Source organism: Perca fluviatilis, chromosome 17, assembly GCF_010015445.1.
Source record: "Perca fluviatilis chromosome 17, GENO_Pfluv_1.0, whole genome shotgun sequence".
NCBI classification, from domain to species: domain Eukaryota; kingdom Metazoa; phylum Chordata; class Actinopteri; order Perciformes; family Percidae; genus Perca; species Perca fluviatilis.
This window is the reverse complement of record NC_053128.1, coordinates 9,625,478-9,645,825: the sequence shown is the minus strand read 5'-3', so window position 1 is coordinate 9,645,825 and position 20,348 is coordinate 9,625,478. Positions and strand designations below refer to the sequence as shown.

The 20,348-nt window shown below is 42.1% G+C and overlaps 1 protein-coding gene across 3 annotated transcripts in view; it reads left to right on the top strand.

Moving 5' to 3' along the window:
- stxbp1a (syntaxin binding protein 1a) overlaps window positions 1–20,348 on the top strand; it is an 84,501-nt gene that overhangs the window by 61,100 nt on the left and 3,053 nt on the right. For 2 of the 3 annotated variants that reach the window (XM_039780586.1, XM_039780584.1), the window contains exons 6-19: window positions 2,758–2,861; window positions 6,517–6,665; window positions 8,885–8,969; window positions 9,178–9,308; window positions 9,440–9,547; window positions 9,662–9,722; window positions 10,025–10,090; window positions 10,279–10,359; window positions 10,766–10,904; window positions 11,415–11,524; window positions 11,639–11,740; window positions 12,177–12,262; window positions 14,613–14,767; window positions 16,291–16,448. In XM_039780586.1, coding sequence (XP_039636520.1) covers window positions 2,758–2,861; window positions 6,517–6,665; window positions 8,885–8,969; window positions 9,178–9,308; window positions 9,440–9,547; window positions 9,662–9,722; window positions 10,025–10,090; window positions 10,279–10,359; window positions 10,766–10,904; window positions 11,415–11,524; window positions 11,639–11,740; window positions 12,177–12,262; window positions 14,613–14,767; window positions 16,291–16,400 — 1,487 coding nt within the window. In that variant the 3' untranslated portion in view covers window positions 16,401–16,448. The remainder of the gene's footprint in view (window positions 1–2,757; window positions 2,862–6,516; window positions 6,666–8,884; window positions 8,970–9,177; window positions 9,309–9,439; window positions 9,548–9,661; window positions 9,723–10,024; window positions 10,091–10,278; window positions 10,360–10,765; window positions 10,905–11,414; window positions 11,525–11,638; window positions 11,741–12,176; window positions 12,263–14,612; window positions 14,768–16,290; window positions 16,449–20,348) is intronic. The other variant, XM_039780585.1, reaches the window with a different exon arrangement.

Genomic DNA, 20,348 nt, shown 5'->3' with positions numbered 1-20,348 from the left:
CCAAATATGGTATGCTCATGAATATTCAGAATGAGCTACGCGCTGATTGGTTTGAGCAAACTACATAGAAACACATGGGAGACTCGACAGCAGGTCTCATGTTTCAGACACTGCAAAGTTATACATTGTTTATCGGGCTATTTCGTTATTAAATTCACTTCTGAGACTTTTTTTTTGCGAGAAATCAACTATATAAAGCTCAAATATGGGCAGTTTTACGAAAATTGATGGCCAATTGCAAATTTGTTAAGACTGTGTGTCGCCCGGCCTGCCTTCCTTCACAGACCCCGGCCTGCTATGAGGTACTTGGAGCTCCGTCACGGCAGCCCACAGCACTCCATACCCGCGCAAAGTCACTGTTTTTTGCGCTAATGGACAACCAAACGCTGCTGCCCTGACAGAGCTCCAGGGCCTGCAACTCCCCTCTTCCTGCTAGCTAAATGGCCCGTGTATGTGAGCGAGAGCGCGGTCAGCGAGCTTGTTACGCCAGCAATCTCTTACCACAGTTCCAGTTCATCTTTTAATGTGTGTATTTATAATGTGTTGAGTTATTTAAACAAACGATTGGGGAAATAAACGCCGCTTGTCCGCGAGTCTCATTGATAGAGCCTATCGTTGTATAATCTGTTATTGTATTGTTAAAATGGTAGTGCTGTTTTCTCAGCTCTGTGTAGCTTTTTCTTTCTTAGATAAACTCCTTTCTTGTCATTTTTATATATTCGTAGGCACACCGCTCATTGTTGTTAGAGCACCGAATAGTATCTTCATATCTCCCCAGTTTACTCCCAGCTCACTGTCCGTTCATTAATTAGTTATTTTTCAAAGCATCAACAGCGAGCTGGGAGGAAATGGGTTTTAGGATTTAGTTAGGTGCTGTAACAAAACCAGTATTTCTTTAATTAAATTGGTTCATTTGATTAATGAACGGTGTACAGAGGTCATCACAGTCCTTTCTTGTTTTTTTTAATGTTTTTCTCTCATTTCTCATTTTGTGGTGCCTAAGAAACATATTTTGAAGCTGTTGTGCTTTTTAGTATTCTAGTATAGTATTGCATTGCACAGTGGTGAGAGATGAGCTTCATTTAATTAAAAGTTTGGCGCTGCTATGGAACAGTTACATGCTACAGTTACCTTTTACTGTAAATGTCTGAGTAAGAGACATGTCTTTGTAACGTGGGTTGGTGTTCACATACAAATCTGTCACTACATCCTGTCAACTGATGGAGGAGTTTTGTTTGTGAGAATAGCATAACCTAGTCTCCAGGGGTGTAGTGGTAAAAAAAAAAAAAAAAAAAAGAGGTGGGTAAACTATAAATTCTGTGATCAGGTGGACCACAACGCAGTCACTGGTGTATGTGTATCCTGATGACATCGCTTATAGGCTATCATTTGATGGTACGAAGGGTATCACTGGTTGTTCCCTCATAGGTCACACAATCACTATTCAATTCATACATGAATTCCCTCTCGAATTGTCCTGTCTCTGTTTCTTCATTCTCTGTTTGTCTTACCTCTTTGCTTCCTCTGTCCTCATCTCCTCTCTCTATCTCCCTCCTCTCTATATCTCCTCTCTCTGTGTTCTCTGCATCATTGTCTGTCTCCCTCTGTCTGTAAAATGAAGTTAAAATGGAGAAAAGACAGCTTAGCACACCACATCCTTTCAGGTAGCCGGTCACATTATAAGGCCTATAGGCTAACCCTTTCAGACAAACCATTAAAATAAATTATTTAGCATGCATTCAATGTTTAGGTATCCAGTCTGAATGCTATAGCCTATCTACACCTTTAAGTTAATTGACTTAATACTGTCTCTGTGCCAGTACCATTTCGAGAAGGGCAAGGGGGAGGGGGACTCCCCTGTCAATCATTTCAAATGGTAGCCAGTCAGAGTAAACTAGCCCAGTTATTTCTCTAAGGACTTTATTATGTCTGATATTTAAAGCCATGTAGCATCATCCACCATTAGTTGTGAAGACATGCACTCTAGATTTTGTTTTATTGGTGAGCTAATTATGATAAATGAAACTCTATTTCAGGCTAGAGTTGACTTGCAACTTTGTGTCTGAAAGGGGTAACCTAATCAACGCCGTGGCTAGCTGAGTCAATGGCATGAATCTACCGCGAACCAAATTAACCTCCAAAACATGAAGTTTAGTACTGTTTTCCGAGCTCCCTCACTTTGGGCTTGTAGCCGAGGCCGTTTGCTGGCATCAGGAGGAGTGCTGCTGTCTTGATGGCGCTTAAAAAACTGGCGGATATCCATTTTTACAATGCATTCATTACATGAGACGTGATGTAGCTAGTGACTGACGAATCTTTGATGCAGTCTGCTGCTTCCTGCTGGCTACGCAAGAGATTGGTCAACACTGACAGTCCCATAATGCAGCGCAATATGGATAGACTTCATCTTAGGTTTAACAACCTATGAAACTAATAATGAACAATATGAAACTAAAACAACATAAGCTCAATTTAGAATGCTTAGGAACGATAGGCTATTAAGAGGTAGGTAAACGCTATTTCCAAATTTCGGGAGGTGCGTAAACAGCGTTCACGTGCGTTTAGCCTCCATTACATCCCTGCTAGTCTCCCAAAAAGGTCACTAGATGAATGAGTTATCAAACATCAAAGGTCAATGAAATATGTCGAAAATTAATTCTTGAAGATATTATCTGGACCAATGAATCAGAATCCCTCTATGTATGAACATGTCTGCTATTAATTCAAATAATCTTTTTCTCAATTTTACCTTTCCAGCCTGCCCTGATCCTCTCTTCAATGAGCTGGTGAAGAGCCGCGCTTCCAAAACCATCAAGACTCTGACGGAGATCAACATCGCCTTCCTGCCCTACGAGTCTCAGGTAAACATCCAGCTGTGTGTAATGGTGTTGGGTGGTGACGGCTACTCTGGCAATGTTGGATAACCTCAGGGATGCGGCTTGTGCATGTGCGTCCACTTTCACAAAGATTTCTGAAAAAGATTTAAAAATAGAACCATGGGGACAAATGGCTGTTAGTGAGCCTAAACAGAGTTTTACAATCCTGGAGTGTTTTATCTTTCATGTCATTATTCAATGTTCTTTTCTCACCTGTGTGAAGTTGGCCCCCCCCCACGTCATCCAAAAATTATTAAAAACACTGCTATTTTTTTGTGCTATGTTTGTGCTGGTTTATGCCATAAAAATTATAATTTGTGCTGTTAAGGGTTTTAAGTAATTCAACTTTACATTTTCTGGCCAGTGACATCACCCAGCCCCCCATTAATGTCCAAATCTCCCCAAAATGGTCTTAATCGTTTGTGCTGATTTGCGCTGTCAAAAAAAACGTGTGCTACTTTGGTTTTTACGTTATCAGGCTTTATTTGTTACACGGCTACTATTTGCGTCTCATTATACGATATCATCACGAAATTGATGTGACGATATGATATTATTGCGATTTTAAACATATATAATATAATATTCTGGGATATATTGCAATTTATTACCTTATTTTCCAAATTTCAAATTATGTCCCCATAAGGAAACTTTGTCAACATCTGTTTTATCAAATAAAATATACATTTCTCTGTTTGTTCATCTCACTTCAATTTTATTGATGCAAAATGGGATAGTCAAGCAGACAGACTGACCAACACATATATAATAATAGATCGATACTTGGCGTCTGTGTATCGATAGTATACCACAAGTATTGCCACAGAAAATATCGCAATACTATGCTGTATTGATTTTTTTTTTACCCACCCCTACCATGAACGGGACATCTTTCCTTACAATAGCCTTAATGAAGCAGAAACGCTTAATGTCAGATAGTGTCCATAATAATTGGACTTTGGGTTCAATTTTTTGACAGTTTTCAGTAGTTATGAGGAGCAATATGAGAGAGACATTTTGTGATGATTGATCGTTGTTTAGGTACATTAAACCACGTTAAGCCTTTTCATGTTAGGACTTATAAAGCCCATGAAAACCGTGGAGAGTCAACCCACAGCCACTCCGCTGCCCTGCTGAAAATGTGAAGCAGAAATGCTTAATGTCAGATAACGTCCATAATAATTGGAATTTGGGTTAGATTTTTTGACAGTTTTCAGTAGTTATGAGGAGCAATATGACAATGTGAAGCAGCAATGCTTAATGTCAGATAACGTCCATAATAATTGGAATTTGGGTTAGATTTTTTGACAGTTTTCAGTAGTTATGAGGAACAATATGAGAGAGAAATTTGGGGATGATTGATCGTTGTTTAGGTACATTAAACCACGTTAAGCTTTTTCCTCGCCATAGGCACCAGTGAAGAAGAAAACGTTAACGTGAGATAAATTCTGTAATCGTTGGATTTCGGTTTATTTTCTTTTGAAAGGCTTAAGTGTTCATGTCCACGTTAAGCTTTTTCACGTTAAGTGTTTTAGAATGCCCCGTTCATGGGAGTGATGGCTGGTGTCAGAAGCCTTTGCAGCGCAAATAGTAGCCGTGTAACAAATAAAGCCTGATAACGTAAAAACCAAAGTAGCACAAATTTTTCTTTTAACGGCACAAATCAGCACAAACGATTGAGAACATTTTGGGGAGATTTGGACATTAGTGGGGGGCTGGGTGATGTCACTGGCCAGAAAATGTAAAGTTGAATTACTTAAAACCCTTAACAGCACAAATGATAATTTTACGGCACAAACATAGCACAAACGTAGCACAAATGAATAGCAGTGTTTATAATAATTTTTGGATGACATGGGGGGCCAGCTTCACACAGGTTCTTTTCTCCTCTAAGCAGGCAATGACTGAAAGCTAATTTACTTTTACTGTTTGTTAGTGACTGAGTGAAAACCAGAGAGAGAGAGAGATCCAGAGATAGAAAGCTCGATTTTGAGTAGCGAGAGATCGATTTAAGACAGGTGGGAGGAGAGAGATGCTGCAAAGGACACAGCCAGGAATAGTAACAGGGAGGTTAATGGCTGTTAGAGGCAGGGATGGATACAAAAAAAAAAAAGACAGAGAGACTCACACACTAAGGTGGTGGCTTGGCATAATGCTGCTGACTCAGAAGTCACTCGGTTTACTGCCAGACGGTTCCAGAAAGACTCACATTGTCACATCACCTTCCCTTCCACCTACTTCTCCACCATTTTTTTTCTTCTTCCTATTTCCAAATTCCTGCCTGCATCATGTTTTTCCTCCTCCCTCCCTCTGTTTTTTTTTTTTAGCCCGCCATTCCTCCACCCGTGCCTCTGCACGTTGCTTGCGCTTTCTCGGCTCACTGCTCTCCATCAAGCTTTTTATTTTTTCTTCCTATTCATATTTATTCTTATCCTTCCTCCAACCATTTTTCCTAATTCCCCCCCCTCCCCCTCTCTTTCTTTCTCCGATATATCTCCTTCTCTCCATCCTCCTCTCTCTCACTATCTGAAGATGCAGCTTGGCCCATGATGCTTTGCTCTCCTCCTGTCTACTCTGATTAATTCAGAGTCAGTGGTTTTCTGCTCCAGGGAAAGTGCTGCCTCATAGCCCCGCCCACAGGTTGATGCTCTCGTCCTATTGGATAAGTCAGGATCCACACAGCAGGCGGTAGCCAATGGTAGCCGAGCTAACGTAGGGACCGTTCTGCAAAGCAGAAGTGTGGACATGTGACTATAGACAGATGGGGTGGGAGGAGGGAGTGGTAGTGAGTGATGCAGGAGAGGAGAGAGAAGAGGAAAGTAGAGAAGATGAGAAGAGAGAAGGCACAGAAAGAGAATGGGAGACGTGAGGAAAAATGAAATGAGGATGACATGAGAGGACGAAAAGAGATTGGACGGAGGAGATTAAACAAGGAAACAGTAGGATAGGAAAGGGGACAGAGGAAAAAGGGTTTAGAGATGAGAGGAAAGAGAGAAGGAAGCAAGGACATTAAAGGAGAAAAGAAGGGAGGAGAGGAAACGGCAGGAGAGGAAAGAGAAGAGGAAAGAGAGGATATGCAGTGGAGGAACAAGGCAATGACAGAAGAGAGGAGATAAGCAAAAGGAGAGGAAATAAGGAAATGAGGTAGAAGAAGAGACAAAGGAGAAGAGATTAAAGGAGTGAGACTTTAGAGGATGAACAACAGAAAGGAGATAACCGAAGAGGAGAGAATATGTTAATCTGCTATGTCTGATATTATAACACCTCCAGCTCGTTTCTTGTTATCTTGTTGTTATCTTGTTATCTTGCTGCTTGTCCACGGTGACCTGCTGTATTTTACACAGAACAGTTCACATTCTCCATGATAATCTGTCGTCATGATCACATCAGCTTTTACATCAATAATCAGCCTTTACATCGCGAAAACTGTTCCTGCGCACATTACATTAGAAAAGTGTAGGAAGATGGAAAAGTTTAAATCAACGAAAATGGAAAGGCAAGAAAGTGTTGTTGCTGAAACAAAGTTTAAGTTGTGTGTGTGTGTGTGTGTGTGTGTGTGTGTGTGTGTGTGTGTGTGTGTGTGTGTGTGTGTGTGTGTGTGTGTGTGTGTGTGTGTGTGTGTGTGTGTGTGTGTGTGTAGGTATACTCTCTGGACAATCCAGATGCCTTCCACAGTTTCTACAGTCCCCATAAGACCCAGCTGAAGAATCCGGTGATGGAGAGGCTGGCTGATCAGCTGGCCACGCTCTGTGCCACCCTGAAGGAATACCCTGCTGTCAGATACCGAGGGTGAGCAGCACCCTCAGAAACGGAGGCAGCTGTGGGTACAGGCTGGTTTCCAAAACAACAGGCATTTTAGCAGTCAAGGAAATAGCTTATTGGTGCGAGAGGTGTTAAAGCTAACCATGGGTGATATACTGAGGATGTTGGTTCCTGCTAGGAGTGACTTGAATTACATTTTCAAAACATCACACTTTTGCTCCTAAAAAGTAAGGAACAACAGCTATTTATCACATTTCTTCTCATAAACAAGTTTAGGAGATCTCTTAAGTTGAAGTTGGAGTAGCTTTTTAGTCTCCCAGATGGCTAACTAATTTGTTAACACTCAAAAAACTACAGATGTGTAATCTATTATTGTGTCTACCTTATCTATGATATCCAAGTATGCTCTTCCTGTTATCTCTGCGGTCACAAAAACATCTACACTGGTCAGCCCTCTCTGTCCGCTCTCAGACCTCTGACCTGCGATGGTCGAGGGCTTGAGGGGCAAATGGTATTCGTTAAGAGCTACTAAAAACAGAAATATAAAAGATCCCCTCCAGACATACTGTAGCACATATAAAAATACCCTGATTGGAATAATAAATTGTTTCTGATTTGGTCTTTTTGAAACTCTTAAAAGATAAAATAAACTCTTTTTGTTTATTTGTTGGAATCTATGAATATGCTAAAGTGCCCATATTATGAAAAAATCACTTTTTCTGGGATTTGGGGTGTTATTTTGTGTCTCTGGTGCTTCCACACGCATACAAACTTTGAAAAAAATCCATCCATGCTGTTATGAGTGAGATACGGTTTTTGAATGTGTCCTGCCTTCAGTCTCAGGGTGAGTTGTTCAAAATCTGCACGGCTTGTGACGTCACAAGCCAAAACAAGCTGGCTAACCGCAACCGTTAGCTCGTAGCGTTAGCATGCTAACGCTAGCATGCTACCTCGTTCTCAATAGCAAAGCACTGCTACAACACACACAAGTTCACCATAATCTACAAAAGAACTACTTACATGTGCGCCCTTATTTAGAAGTCTCCCAGCTAATCCTGCCTTGTAACTGACTGAAGTTGGAGAAACAGCCTTTCTTTTACTTCTATGGAGCTAGCTAGCTGACATGATCTACATCTGAGCTACTGCGCATGTGCAAGAGCAATCAAAGATAGTACAGAAGAAGAAGATGAAAAGAGGTCTCACTCTGTAGCTAAAACAGAAACCAGGTGAAAAGAGGATCTACAGCAGTGAGAGAGAGAGCTGTGCAGTACAACAAAAATATGGTGTTTTTTGAAAATTAAACCATGTAAACCTATTCTGGTACAACCTTAAAATACAATTATGAACCTGAAAATGAGCATAATATGGGCGCTTTAAAGGAACACGCCGACTTATTGGGACTTTGTCTTATTCACTGTATCCCCCAGAGTTAGATAAGTCCATGCATACCCTTCTCATCTCCGTGCGTGTCGTAACTCTGTCTGGCGCACCCACCGCTAGCCTAGCATAGCACAGATCCTGGAGGTAACCGGCTCCAACTAGCCTACTGCTCCCAATAAGTAACAAAATAACGCCAACATGTTCCTATTTACATGTTGTGATTTGTAGAGTCACAGCGTGTACAAATAACAAGGTCACATGAGACACAGCCGTCTTCTAACCGCATACAAACTGGGAACTATATTCTCAGAAGGCGAAGCACTGCTACTTCTGCTACTTGGGTGGAGTGATTTGCTCGCAGCACCTGAGAAGCCCCGTGGTGAGGAGCAGAGAGTAACAATGGTGCTTTTCAGGTGTTGCGCTAATCACTCCGCCCGCTCAATAAGTCGGCGTGTTCCTTTAATATACAAAGAAACTTTCTCCGTTCAGATGATTAGTGTAAAAACCGATATCAAACTCTGTTTGATGTGCACAGTGAAGCCTAAGCATCCAAGTGAAGTAACGATAAGAAAGACGCGTCTTTGAGCGGAGAGGACTTTTTTCACCAGAGCTGTTGTACACATTTCTGTCTCAAATGCTCTCAAAATGTAATTTTTCCTGAAAATATTGTATTAATGTTTTCCTCTGTATTTTCTTTTTGTTTTGTCTCCTCTGTTTTGCTTGGACATCTGTCTTTGTGTCTGTCTCTCACTTCTTTTCGCTTTTATCTGACTTCCTGTCTGTCTGTCTCCTTCCACATGCTTTCAATTATCTGTCCCTCTGACCACCCACTCACCCACCCATCTTACTATGTGTCATTCTGTCAGTGAGTACAAGGACAACGCCACCCTGGCCCAGCTGGTTCAGGACAAACTGGACGCCTACAAGGCTGATGACCCAACTATGGGAGAGGTGGGTTCAGGACGATACATTGTTTTTGTCCCCCTGTATTCCTGCTAATGATTTGTTTTGTTTTTGTCTCATATGTATGTAAATAGTTAGTCGCACAGTTGAATTCTACATTACTTTTAAATCCACTTCAAAATGATCATACTGTATGTATAACCTCATATGTGTTTGCTTATCATATTGCTCCTTTCATTCCTGTATCTGTTTGTAGGGTCCAGATAAGGCTCGCTCACAGCTGATCATCCTGGACAGGGCGTTTGACCCCGTCTCTCCTGTCCTGCATGAGCTCACCTTCCAGGCCATGGGCTACGACCTGCTGCCCATCGAAAACGACGTCTACAAGTAGGAAAAACACAAATGACCAACATGATCACGTTAGAGGGCAGTGTTTCCATTTGTATTAAGGTCTAGGTTAAAGCTGCAGCAGCCAGAACGTGCGTCTTTCAGTCAGGACCTGTGTCTCTTTTCTTCAGGTATGAGACCAGTGGCATCGGAGACTCCCGTGAGAAGGAGGTTCTGCTGCACGAAGACGATGACCTGTGGGTGAGCCTGAGACACAAACACATAGCTGAGGTGTCCCAGTGAGTACTTTCCTTCCTACTTTATATAAAGCTTTGGATACTGACTTATTCGATATAACAGCTTTTCTCTCTCGTCTTACCGCTTCTCCTTGCCTGTTTGTGTCTCGCCATTAGGGAAGTGACGCGCCAGCTGAAGGAATTTTCTGCCAGCAAGAGGATGAACACTGGGGAGAAGGTAAAGAGGAAGTGTTGATTTACACAGTCTGAACATACGGTATTGTCAAGATTTCGGTCCTATAGTGTTACTCAGCATGGTGGAAGATGTCTTTAATTCTTCTCCTCCTCCTGAAAAAAAGGTATATTTGGTGCATGGTGTGTTCACTAACTTTTATGTGAAGAGATCTACTTCACATTTTAAAGGAATAGTTGTACATTTTGTGAAAGAAGCTTATCCACTGTCCTGCTAAGAGTTAGATAAAAAAGATCTATATCACTCTCACATCCTGATATCGCACTCTTTTGCTTTTGTTTCAACAGACCACAATGAGGGATCTGTCCCAGATGCTGAAGAAGATGCCTCAGTACCAGAAGGAGCTCAGCAAGGTGTGTGTGTGTGTGTGTGTGTGTGTGTGTGTGTGTGTGTGTGTGTGTGTGTGTGTGTGTGTGTGTGTGTGTGTGTATGCGTATGCGTAAGTATTGTATATTTTTGTATATGTGTTGCTGTTTTTTTGTGTTTGTGGGTTTTGTGTTTTTGTGTATGCTGCTGACCTGGTATGTTTTGTGTTTTCCAGTACTCCACTCATCTGCAGCTGGCTGAGGACTGCATGAAGCATTACCAGGGAACAGTGGACAAGCTGTGCCGTGTGGAACAGGTGAGAGGGCAGCCAGGAGAGGAAGGTAGAGGATAAGAGAGGAAACGATAAATGTAAAGAACAAGCGGGGAGAAACGGGGGGGAAAAAACAAGAACAGTGGATAGAAGGAAATGAGGAGAGAAGAGGAGATGAGAGGAAAGAAAACAGATAAAGAAGAGTTGAGTGTAGTGAATAGTGCTAACTGATCAAGTTAGAAACGATGATCAAGTTGACATTTTTCATACAGTGTAAGTTCCTTGCACATAGATAAATTACACAATGGTTTCTGAAATCCTCAGTAATTGCTTTTCAATATTTAAAATGGCTTTACAATCCCTGAAAATGTTTATGTGAGGGTTTTAAATGAGCATTTAAAAGGAAAAACTGTCCTTTTAAATGAATTGATACCTGAGTTGTGTGTTGCAGGATCTGGCTATGGGCACAGATGCTGAGGGAGAGAAAATCAAAGACCCCATGAGGGCCATCGTGCCCATCCTGCTGGATGCCAACGTCACCACGTATGACAAGATCCGCATCATCCTGCTCTACATTTTCCTCAAGAATGGTAAGGAGGAGACTGCAGGCGAGATAGAAGAAATCCAATCTAAACCTTCATAAACACTGTGCTGCTATCTGTCCCAAAAAAACAATCACCTGCAGTACAATAGGAGCCACATCGCTACTGGTGTGGCTTCATCACTCATTAATATCTACTAGCTAAAGAAAAAATTAACTTACGGTAACTATTTCACTACAAGTCTGTAAAATGAGTCCATTCACATGATACAGATACAGAAACAGGACTGAAAGGGAGCCTGTAAAAACCAGATACCCCCTCATGTCAGACATAACCTGACAGTTCTGCACAACTATATAAAGCTGGTATATGTAGGCAGCACACAGGAAATATAGTGTCAGTTTTAAGTTTTAATAAAAGGATTTGATTGTTGCACTCAAGTTACAAAAACATGAATTCCCCTTTATCCCAGAACAAGCTGAACATATTAAATGCAAACAGACAATTTTATAAGATATAGTTTGACGTGTCTGTGTGTGTGTCTGTGTGTGTTTTCAGGCATTACGGAGGAGAACCTGAACAAGCTGATCCAACACGCTCAGATCCCCCCTGAGGACAGTGAGATCATCACCAACATGGCTCACCTGGGCGTCCCCATCGTCACAGATGTAAGATCCTCCCTGGGTGCTGGTCTTCTTTGTTTTTTTCATCTTCAAACAGGGTGAAAGAAATTCGGTGCTCTTTTTCTCTCTCACCTCCTCGTCTCTTCTTTTCGTCACTAGTCCACCCTGCGCCGAGGAAAGAAGCTGGACAGGAAGGAGCGTGTGAGCGAGCAGACGTATCAGCTGTCCCGCTGGACACCACTGGTCAAGGACATCATGGAGGTGTGTTTGCGTGTTTTTCAAGACAAAGGCGGCTTTATTTAATCTTCCGTTCAAGCAAACCTAAATTAAAGGGTCCAAAAACAAACCGATGAATGAATCTGAGCCAAATTATCTACTTTTTAGTCCATGTACACCCACAACAACCTTCTTCAAACATCTGTTTTTACAGCCTGGTTGTCATCAACTATATATAGCCCCTTATTTGTGCTAAGCCAATTCTCCAATGGACGTCCATGATGGAGCCACACATAGTTGCTAAGAGATGTGACACAACTGTGAAGCCCCTGTTGAAGTGTGTGTGTGTGTGTGTGTGTGTGTGTGTGTGTGTGTGTGTGTGTGTGGGTGTGTGTGTGTGTGTGTGTGTGTGTGTGTGTGTGTGTTTAAGGCAGACAATATTGCTGACAGAGATCTGCTTTGTCTTTTTGTCCTCCTGCAGGATGCTATTGAAGATAAGCTGGATACCAAGCACTACCCCTACATCTCCACCCGCTCCTCCGCCTCCTTCAGCACCACTGCAGTCAGGTACACACACACATGCATGTATATAAACAAGGTGCATTGTGGGGGGATGGAGAGACTTGTATCGAGGAAAAAGCAACCGGGCTGATAAGAAAAGATGGACAAAAAATATTTTTTTCTGCTTTTCATCAGAATCAATTTATTACATCACCAGTTGCAGCAGAAACACTGGTGTATATATACACAAATATATATCACCTTTAATTATTCAGGGAGAGCCAGCTGAGAGCAAGCTCTCTTTTCCAATGACGCTCTGATCACATATACATAATAAATTACAATACATATAAAATTGCACAGTAATCATTAAAGACGGAAAGTGCACATGCACGTTCAGAATGCATGGGCTCATGAAGAAGGCATTTAGAGTGATTAAATGGAATCAGGCTGTTCAGTTTCAACGGGATCTGCAGGTTATTTCATTCAGATGGAGCATAATACTCAAATGCATTTTGGCTATTTCTGTCCTAACATATGGAATATTTAGGACCAAGTAATTATTAGTACGATTGCCATAGTGACACAACTTAAAATTCAGCAAGCTCGTTAAATATACAGGTAGTTTTTTTAAGCAAGGCTTTGTAGATAAATAGAATGCAGTGTTGCTCTTTTTTTCAGAGCCAGATACGTTCAGCCTACATTCTGACATGCAGTTTGGCCTCTCATTGCATGGTAAATTACAAAGACAGAAATGGTGGTATAAGATCAATAGTAATTTGGGAAGGGAGATGAGTCTAGTGGGTCAATACTTGAGAAAAAATTGAGAGCTTTGAAACCAATGACTTTGCATGTTTTGAAATGATCCGCAGTCATAAAGAATGCAAAATCAGCCAAATTTACATGACATCAACACTGGGTAAAACATTTTTTAAGACGAATCTAAGACACAGCTGAAATGTCTTCCTCAAAAAATAGATATTGACCTGATTACAAGACATCAATGTGTCCAACTACATTTGCACGTGTGTGTGTGTGTGTGTGTGTGTGTGTGTGTGTGTGTCGCGTGTGCATGTGCGTTAGTCTATGAGGGGGAGGAACGAAGCCCCACTGATCCTTACACCTTACACGCATCAAATCCTCTCCTGTTACAAACTGATCGGCCTCATTAGCCGTCCCTCCCCCACACGTACAGACACACCCAGACCTGAGGATCATGTTGGGATACATGTGGCTGAGTCAAAGGAAAGCTACGCAGATGCAGATGAAACCTCTAATGTTGAAGTGTGATCTCATGTATGTAATGTAAAAATTTGGTTTCAGTTCCCAACTCAAAGTGTCTATAATCAGTATTTTTATATTTATATTTTGCCTCACCATCCTTCCATAATATTGGTGGTTTAACATAAGAGTATAAGAATTAGAAATGCTGCGTTAATTTCTTGATACCACTTGGCATTCTATTTGTAATTTAAATCATAAATGTAGAATATTAACACTTTAAGGGGCTGTACTCGAAATACTGAAAAGACAGCAGACTGAGATTGCCTTATTTGGCTTTCACAGACCATTCCCAAATACATGAAAAAGCCATGTTTTTTCACGGCCACATGCACTAACATGCACGCAGCCAGACGGGCTATCAAAACAAAGAACAGACACACACAGAGGGAGTGTAACTTCTTTTCTGCTCAGGACACTATTACTCCACTATATCTTTACAGAGCAAATAGTTGTTTGCTGCTATATTAATGTTCTGAATGTCGAGTACAGAACCTTTGAATCAAAGAGTATGACATCTAGATACCAGCTATCTTCATCAACTTTTATAAGCTTAATTTTACCAAGAGCACTGTACTTTTCTGCCTTAGCGTTTATTAATGTTCAGTTGTAGCATTTTTTTCCTTGTCACCGGGGAATCATCATACATAAAAATTATTGATATTTTCCCTTGAGCAGCTTCTGCAGGCTGCAGAGCTTCCTGTAGCCTGAAAGGAAACGGGGCCTGAGAAACACAAGTTACCCTGGAAGTTACCCTGTCAACGCAGGGCAACTTAGATGACTTAGGGACACTTTTAGTGTACATTTTAATTATCTCAGATTATTGTCGCATCTTATTTAGATCAGCTGGACAATGAAATGACTTTTTTTTCCCCCATTTGGCATTTCACTTAAACTAGCTTAAAATGTGGAGATGACAGCATTGTTTGTCCCTACAAATGATTACTTTGGATGGACACAAAATTGACATATTTGTGTCCATGAAACATCATCCATATTTTGGAAATAATTCTCAATTCACAAAATACTGTTCTGAGAGGCTGGGGGAAAGAATATGGGGATGCCAAGATAAGGACAAAACGAGCTATACGTAACTGAAAATAACATGACCTTGTTTTTCCTTCTGCTCTGGCAGTGCTCGGTACGGCCACTGGCACAAGAATAAGACACCCGGAGAGTACCGCACTGGGCCCCGCGTCATGGTCTTCATCATCGGAGGCGCGTCCTTCAGCGAGATGCGCTGCGCCTACGAGGTCACGCAGGCCAATGGGAAGTGGGAGGCCATCATTGGTGAGTAGTGCAACAGGAGGGGCCAGTGGGAGCAGGCCGAGAGCAAGAACAAGTATTTATATTTTTAGGTTTCAGATGTGGCCACGCAAAGATACACCCACGACAACCTTAAAGAGTAGCTCAACACCGCCAGTGGTTTAACTTCTTACCTTGCTGCAGTGATGTACAGGTCTACTTCAGGATCACAGCCGACCACAACTATCAGTGATGCAGAAACAGACTTGAAATCTTCAACCTGACACGGGCAGCGAATCACTTCTTTTCATCCGGGTCTATAAGTGGAAACAGGTTTTATAGAAAGTGTGATAGCTGATAAAAGCTGCAGCGGCCACATCCTTAGAAGCATCTTCAGAGCACTGTGTGAGGTTTGACCAGCAGCTGCAGGTTCCGTCGGGCCTTCAGTCCTCGGCGGGGCACAGAAGAACAAAGCTTCTGAACCCGGACACAGCTAAAAGTTCAGTGCATAAAAAAAAAGATAAAGCTCTTTACTGTATGACACATTTGACCTTATATCACTCTACGTTTTTTTTTTTTCTCAAAGCATGGGGTAAAACGAATTGACCTTTTGCTGCTGTAATGCCAGTTTTTAAGAATGACTTTCTGGAATTAAGTTGCACTTTGTTGAAGCAAGCAGTAAGACAATTATAAAAAAAAGTTCAGTTTTTTAGAAAAAAACGACAACTGACAATCCTGCGCTATCTCAACCCATTGGCAAGCTAAACTTAATAAATAAAAATAATCAGTACGATATTAAATATGGTTTGATATTCTGGGTTGACATTTATTGAGGCATCTATGAATATAAAAGCTTTCCTTTTTAAACATTAAACAACAGGAACTGAAGTTGAGGTTTTGCAAACAGAAGCCAATCCCAAATCCCACAACAATCACAGTCCCACTGAAGCAGTTTAAGACTGTGTAAAGTATGTGGAAGGTCTAGCAGCAGATAGTCGCTACAACCTGCCTATTGTGTGCAATGTGTTATGTTAAAGTAGCCCTTTATGTTATGCCCCTGTGTACTGTTTATGTGTCTTAAAGCTTTGTGTTCTAAATGGGAAAGTGTCTTGTTAGTTCCTGTTGTGCTCTGCTTCAGCTGTTGTCTTTACAAACAACTGTTGTCTTTAAATTGCAGCTATGCCATGTCTTTTTCTGTGACTATTCGTGTTTAATGTCTGTACAACATGGCGAGTCTGTGTGTGTGTGTGTCTGTCTGTCTGTCTCTGTGTGTGTTTGTGTCTTTTATGTCTGTACAACATGGCGAGTGTGTGTATGCGTCGGTCTGTGTGTGTGTATGTGTCTTTTATGTCTGTACAACATGGCGAGTGTGTGTGTGTCTGTCTGTCTGTGTGTGTGTGTGTGTATGTGTCTTTTATGTCTGTACAACCTTGGCGAGTGTGTGTGTGCGTGCGTGCGTGTGTGTACAGGTTGCTTGTTTTTAACCCTTTTGTTTCTGGAGCGAGTGGGGGAGGGGCCGTGGCATGTGCTGAGAGACGAGTGGTGAAGCCGCCTCTGTTCCTCCACAGGTGCCACCCACATGCTCACCCCCACCAAATTCTTATCGGACCTGCAGCACCCCGACTTCCGAGAGTCCACTAGGGTGTCCTTTGAGGACGCAGAACCCACACCCGAGTGAGGCAGAGACAGATTGGGAGGGAGGGAGAGAGAAATCACACTGAAAAAAGTAAAGGCAGCCGCACAAAGAAGCCCTTTCTGAACCTTCGCAGCACAAGGGCTTCCTACTTGTTCCTCCTCCTTGTTTTATGTAACTCCACCCTCCTCCTCCTCCCCGTGTCCCTCAGAGATGGGCACCCCCCGACCTTTCCTCACTGCATGGACCGCTCCATCAGGCTCTAGTCCCAGTATACTGTAGCCTATCTGTTGACCCCACAGGAAGGCTGAATCCAAATGTCTGAATTCCACCCCACCCCAGGATACTCCGGGTGCAGACTAGTGCTGGAACTGACGATTGTTTATTGTGGATTAATCAGTCGATTATTTTCTAAATTAATCGATTAGTTTTTTATAAAATGTCAGAAAATGGTGAGACATGTTGATCGGTGTTTCCCAAAGCCCAAGATGACGTCTTCAATTGTCTTATTTTATCCACTACCCGAATAGTCATAGAGGAGTGAAGAAATTAGAAAATATTCACTTTTAAAGGTGCTCTATGCGATGTAATATTTTTTGTCACATACAGCAAACCTCTCCTCGCTATCCGTGAGCTGCCTGTCCCCTGATCACACTGTAAAAAAAACGCGGTCTCCGTAGACAACTCAGGCTCCACAAACGCCAACAAAAACAAACTGTGCCGACCTGCACCACCAAACATAACAGTGTTCCAGCGTTCCAGCCAATAACTGACAAGAAGGATTGGGGGGGGGGGGTTAGTGCACGGAAGGGAGGGGGAGGGGACGGGATGAGGAGGAGAGAGGGGCGAGCTAGCCTCGTTTTGTTTGAAAATACTTCGAACGTCAACGAGAAGTGCCGTCACCCAACATCGCTTAGAGCACCTTTAAGAAGCTTGAATCAGAGAATTTAAATTTAATAAAATTAAAAGAAATAAAAAAATGTTTTCATAAAAAAATGACTTTCACCGATTAATCGATTATCAAAATAATTGGCGATTAATTTAATAGTTGACAACTTATCGATTAATCACTTAAGCTTTGCAGCTCTAATCAGACTTGACCAGACATCGCTGATTTAATTACCCACAATTCATTGAAATAGGAATGACAGTTTTGTTTTTTGTTTTTTTTTATCGCAGGCATAAAAATATAAAACTTGTAAATATATGAAACATTCAAGTATGATGAGCTTACATGCATCACGTAGAAACAATAGTTCATAATTTAATTATATACAGTAATATTGGTCATAGAATAAAGTGATTGTATATACTACAAGTGTTGCTGGAGTTCTAACCTCTTTAGACTTCTTTCCCTCTCCATGCACCTTTAGAAGTCGGGGAAGTTGTGCCAGGAACCCGGACTCTGCTTTGTCTGTATAATACTGTAGAAATGTATAGAAGGAAAAAGTAAAGATAATATGCATAAAAAAATAATGCAAGCAAGGCCCGTCTTATCAGAGCCGTAGGTAGGCTCGACACGACGATGCCGAGCACGTTGCCGCACAGGCCGAAGGGTGGCTGTTTGGATTCAGCCCCAGTAGAGTCTGGGCTGAAGAGCGGCCATGTCTGAGGGGGGTCGTGGCCCCATCCCTGCAGCCTCCTCCCATCATCTCAGCCGGGTGGATTAAATCGCCCGCCGCAGCCCACCCAAAGGCCCCTTGAGCCTGTTGAACACTCACCCCAGATTTAATCTACCCCCGAGATCCATCTTTATCAGTTTTTACTGTCTGATTATTTTTGTAATTAACCCTTCGCAAAGACAATCACTTTGATTTGTTACTGGGTTTTCCTCATACGGACAGGTCCTTGAGGTGATCCTCTCCTTTCTTCCTTGTGTGTGGTTTTTGTTTTTCCCCTTCTTTTGACTCCCAGCCCTCTAACTTTCTCTCAGCCCGCCATCACATGCTCACATGGCTCACGGCTCGTCCGCAGAGGGTGCTGAATATTAGCAACAGATCACCTTTATTACGATAATACTTTCAGGTTGCTGACACACGGGGCAATTTGGAGGGCAACGTAGACTGGTCACAATAATCCTATCAGAAAAATTCAGTTTAGTTGGCCAAAAAGTTGCCCTTTTTTATCACTGCCTCTCTGATGCCTCTCTGCTGACACAGAGTCTGGGAATGTAGCAATGTTCCACCCATAGAAATAGAATGAGAGCAGAATGGACATTAAACCGTTTGCCGTGGTCAGTTGACCAGTTGGAGAGAAAGTGGCGGTTGTTGTTGTTAGTTGTTCTGGTGATAACACACACAAATGCATGCTCTTGGGGAGAATTGTTGGGTCTCTGTAAATTATTAAGTGTGTGGTCTAGACCTACTCTAAGAGATAATATCTATTATATGAGACTATAAATAAAATGTAATTCAATTGAACACACGTCGCTAAAGTGGGTCACACTCAATAGTTCGACAACGGTTGTCTTAAGGACTCACTAATAGAAATATGAAGCAATTAATTCTAGCAATCCTCAAGTCCTCTCTAACAAGGCAACACACGCAGTGCACTAGAGACGCCACTCCACGCCTCGTTATAAACCTCAGTGAGGCCGTGACTTTCCTCAAGTCGGTTTATACAGAAGGTCACAGTTCTTTGCGATGGCCACGGTACACATAAAAATGGCTGCCGCTCTGACCATTCGGCTATGTTGTTCTGAATGGGAATGTCTGTTCTACTCTCATTCTATTTCTATCGTTCCACCTGATATGCTTTAGCAACTTAATAAAAAGTGAAGATGCCGCATATGTCTGAACAGCTGCCACTAATCCACCTCTCCCCTAACGTAGAAGATCTCTTTAAAAACTCATCCTTTACACCAGCCACTAACAGACTGTTAGTTTTCAGCGTGTTGGTTCAGGAACACACAAATAGGCTGAACAGTCCTTCTTTGTTAGTTATTTTTATTAACACAAAATGTTTTGAGGTTTTTAAATCTGCATCTGGGTCATTTATGATCACTTTTGCAGCTGTGCAGGTTTAGCTCAAAGTTGATAGATACATGACTGCTGTAAATGTGTTGGAAGCTCAATGCATTCAGGAGTTATGGCAGTTTATTTAAACTGCAAGAAGTTAATGGTAATAATAATGGTCATGTCTTCTATGCTTCGATAGAGAAGCTGTAAGCCAAAAGGTTTAGAGCTTTGTTAAATGGCCGCACGGTGGCACTATCTGCCCCAAAACCTGACCAGCTCTTCCTCAGACTACGGCTTGGCTTCCACCAGATGTCATTGGCGTTTAAACACCGTTTTTTTGAGAAATCCTGCTAACAAACAAACACATGGGAACATTAAAAACTCTTTGGCGGAGATCATAAATAATACCTATTTGCATAAACGTCAATGACCACCTTATTGCTTATTTCTGTAAATTATTAGCGTGGCTATTTTTGAACACACGTTCATGCACTGAAGATTGATCTTGCAGTCCTGGGCATCCATCTCATTCCTAACTAATCTGCTAAAGCGATATCGTTTACACACCAGTGTTTTATGGTTTTCTCCGTAAGCAGCACTCACCATAAGCAGTATGGCTGCCCACCCCTCATACTGCTGCATTCAACACTTCCTGAGCAAAATGGCCATCACCTACTAAAACAAGTCTTTGTTTTTGTTATGCTATTTTGGTCTAAACCTAGCCTCGTCCAATAGCTGGGTGACGTTGGAGGTCAACGTCATAGTGTTGTGTTTCTGAGGCCAATAGGCCCCCACGAAGCTGCGTGTTTGGGGAACAGCAGAGAAGCAGGCGAGGCCAGTCCGACGTTGACACACACACACACACACCCCCCCCCCGTGGCCCACACTAAACCCCCACTCACCAGCCCTTACAACTCCGAACCCCGCATCACCATAACGACCCAACTCGAGATGGGCTTGCCTCTTTCTCTCCTGTTTTTACCTTTTATCTACCTCCACTTCCCGTTCAGTTCAGTTTCACCTCTGGTGAATGTGT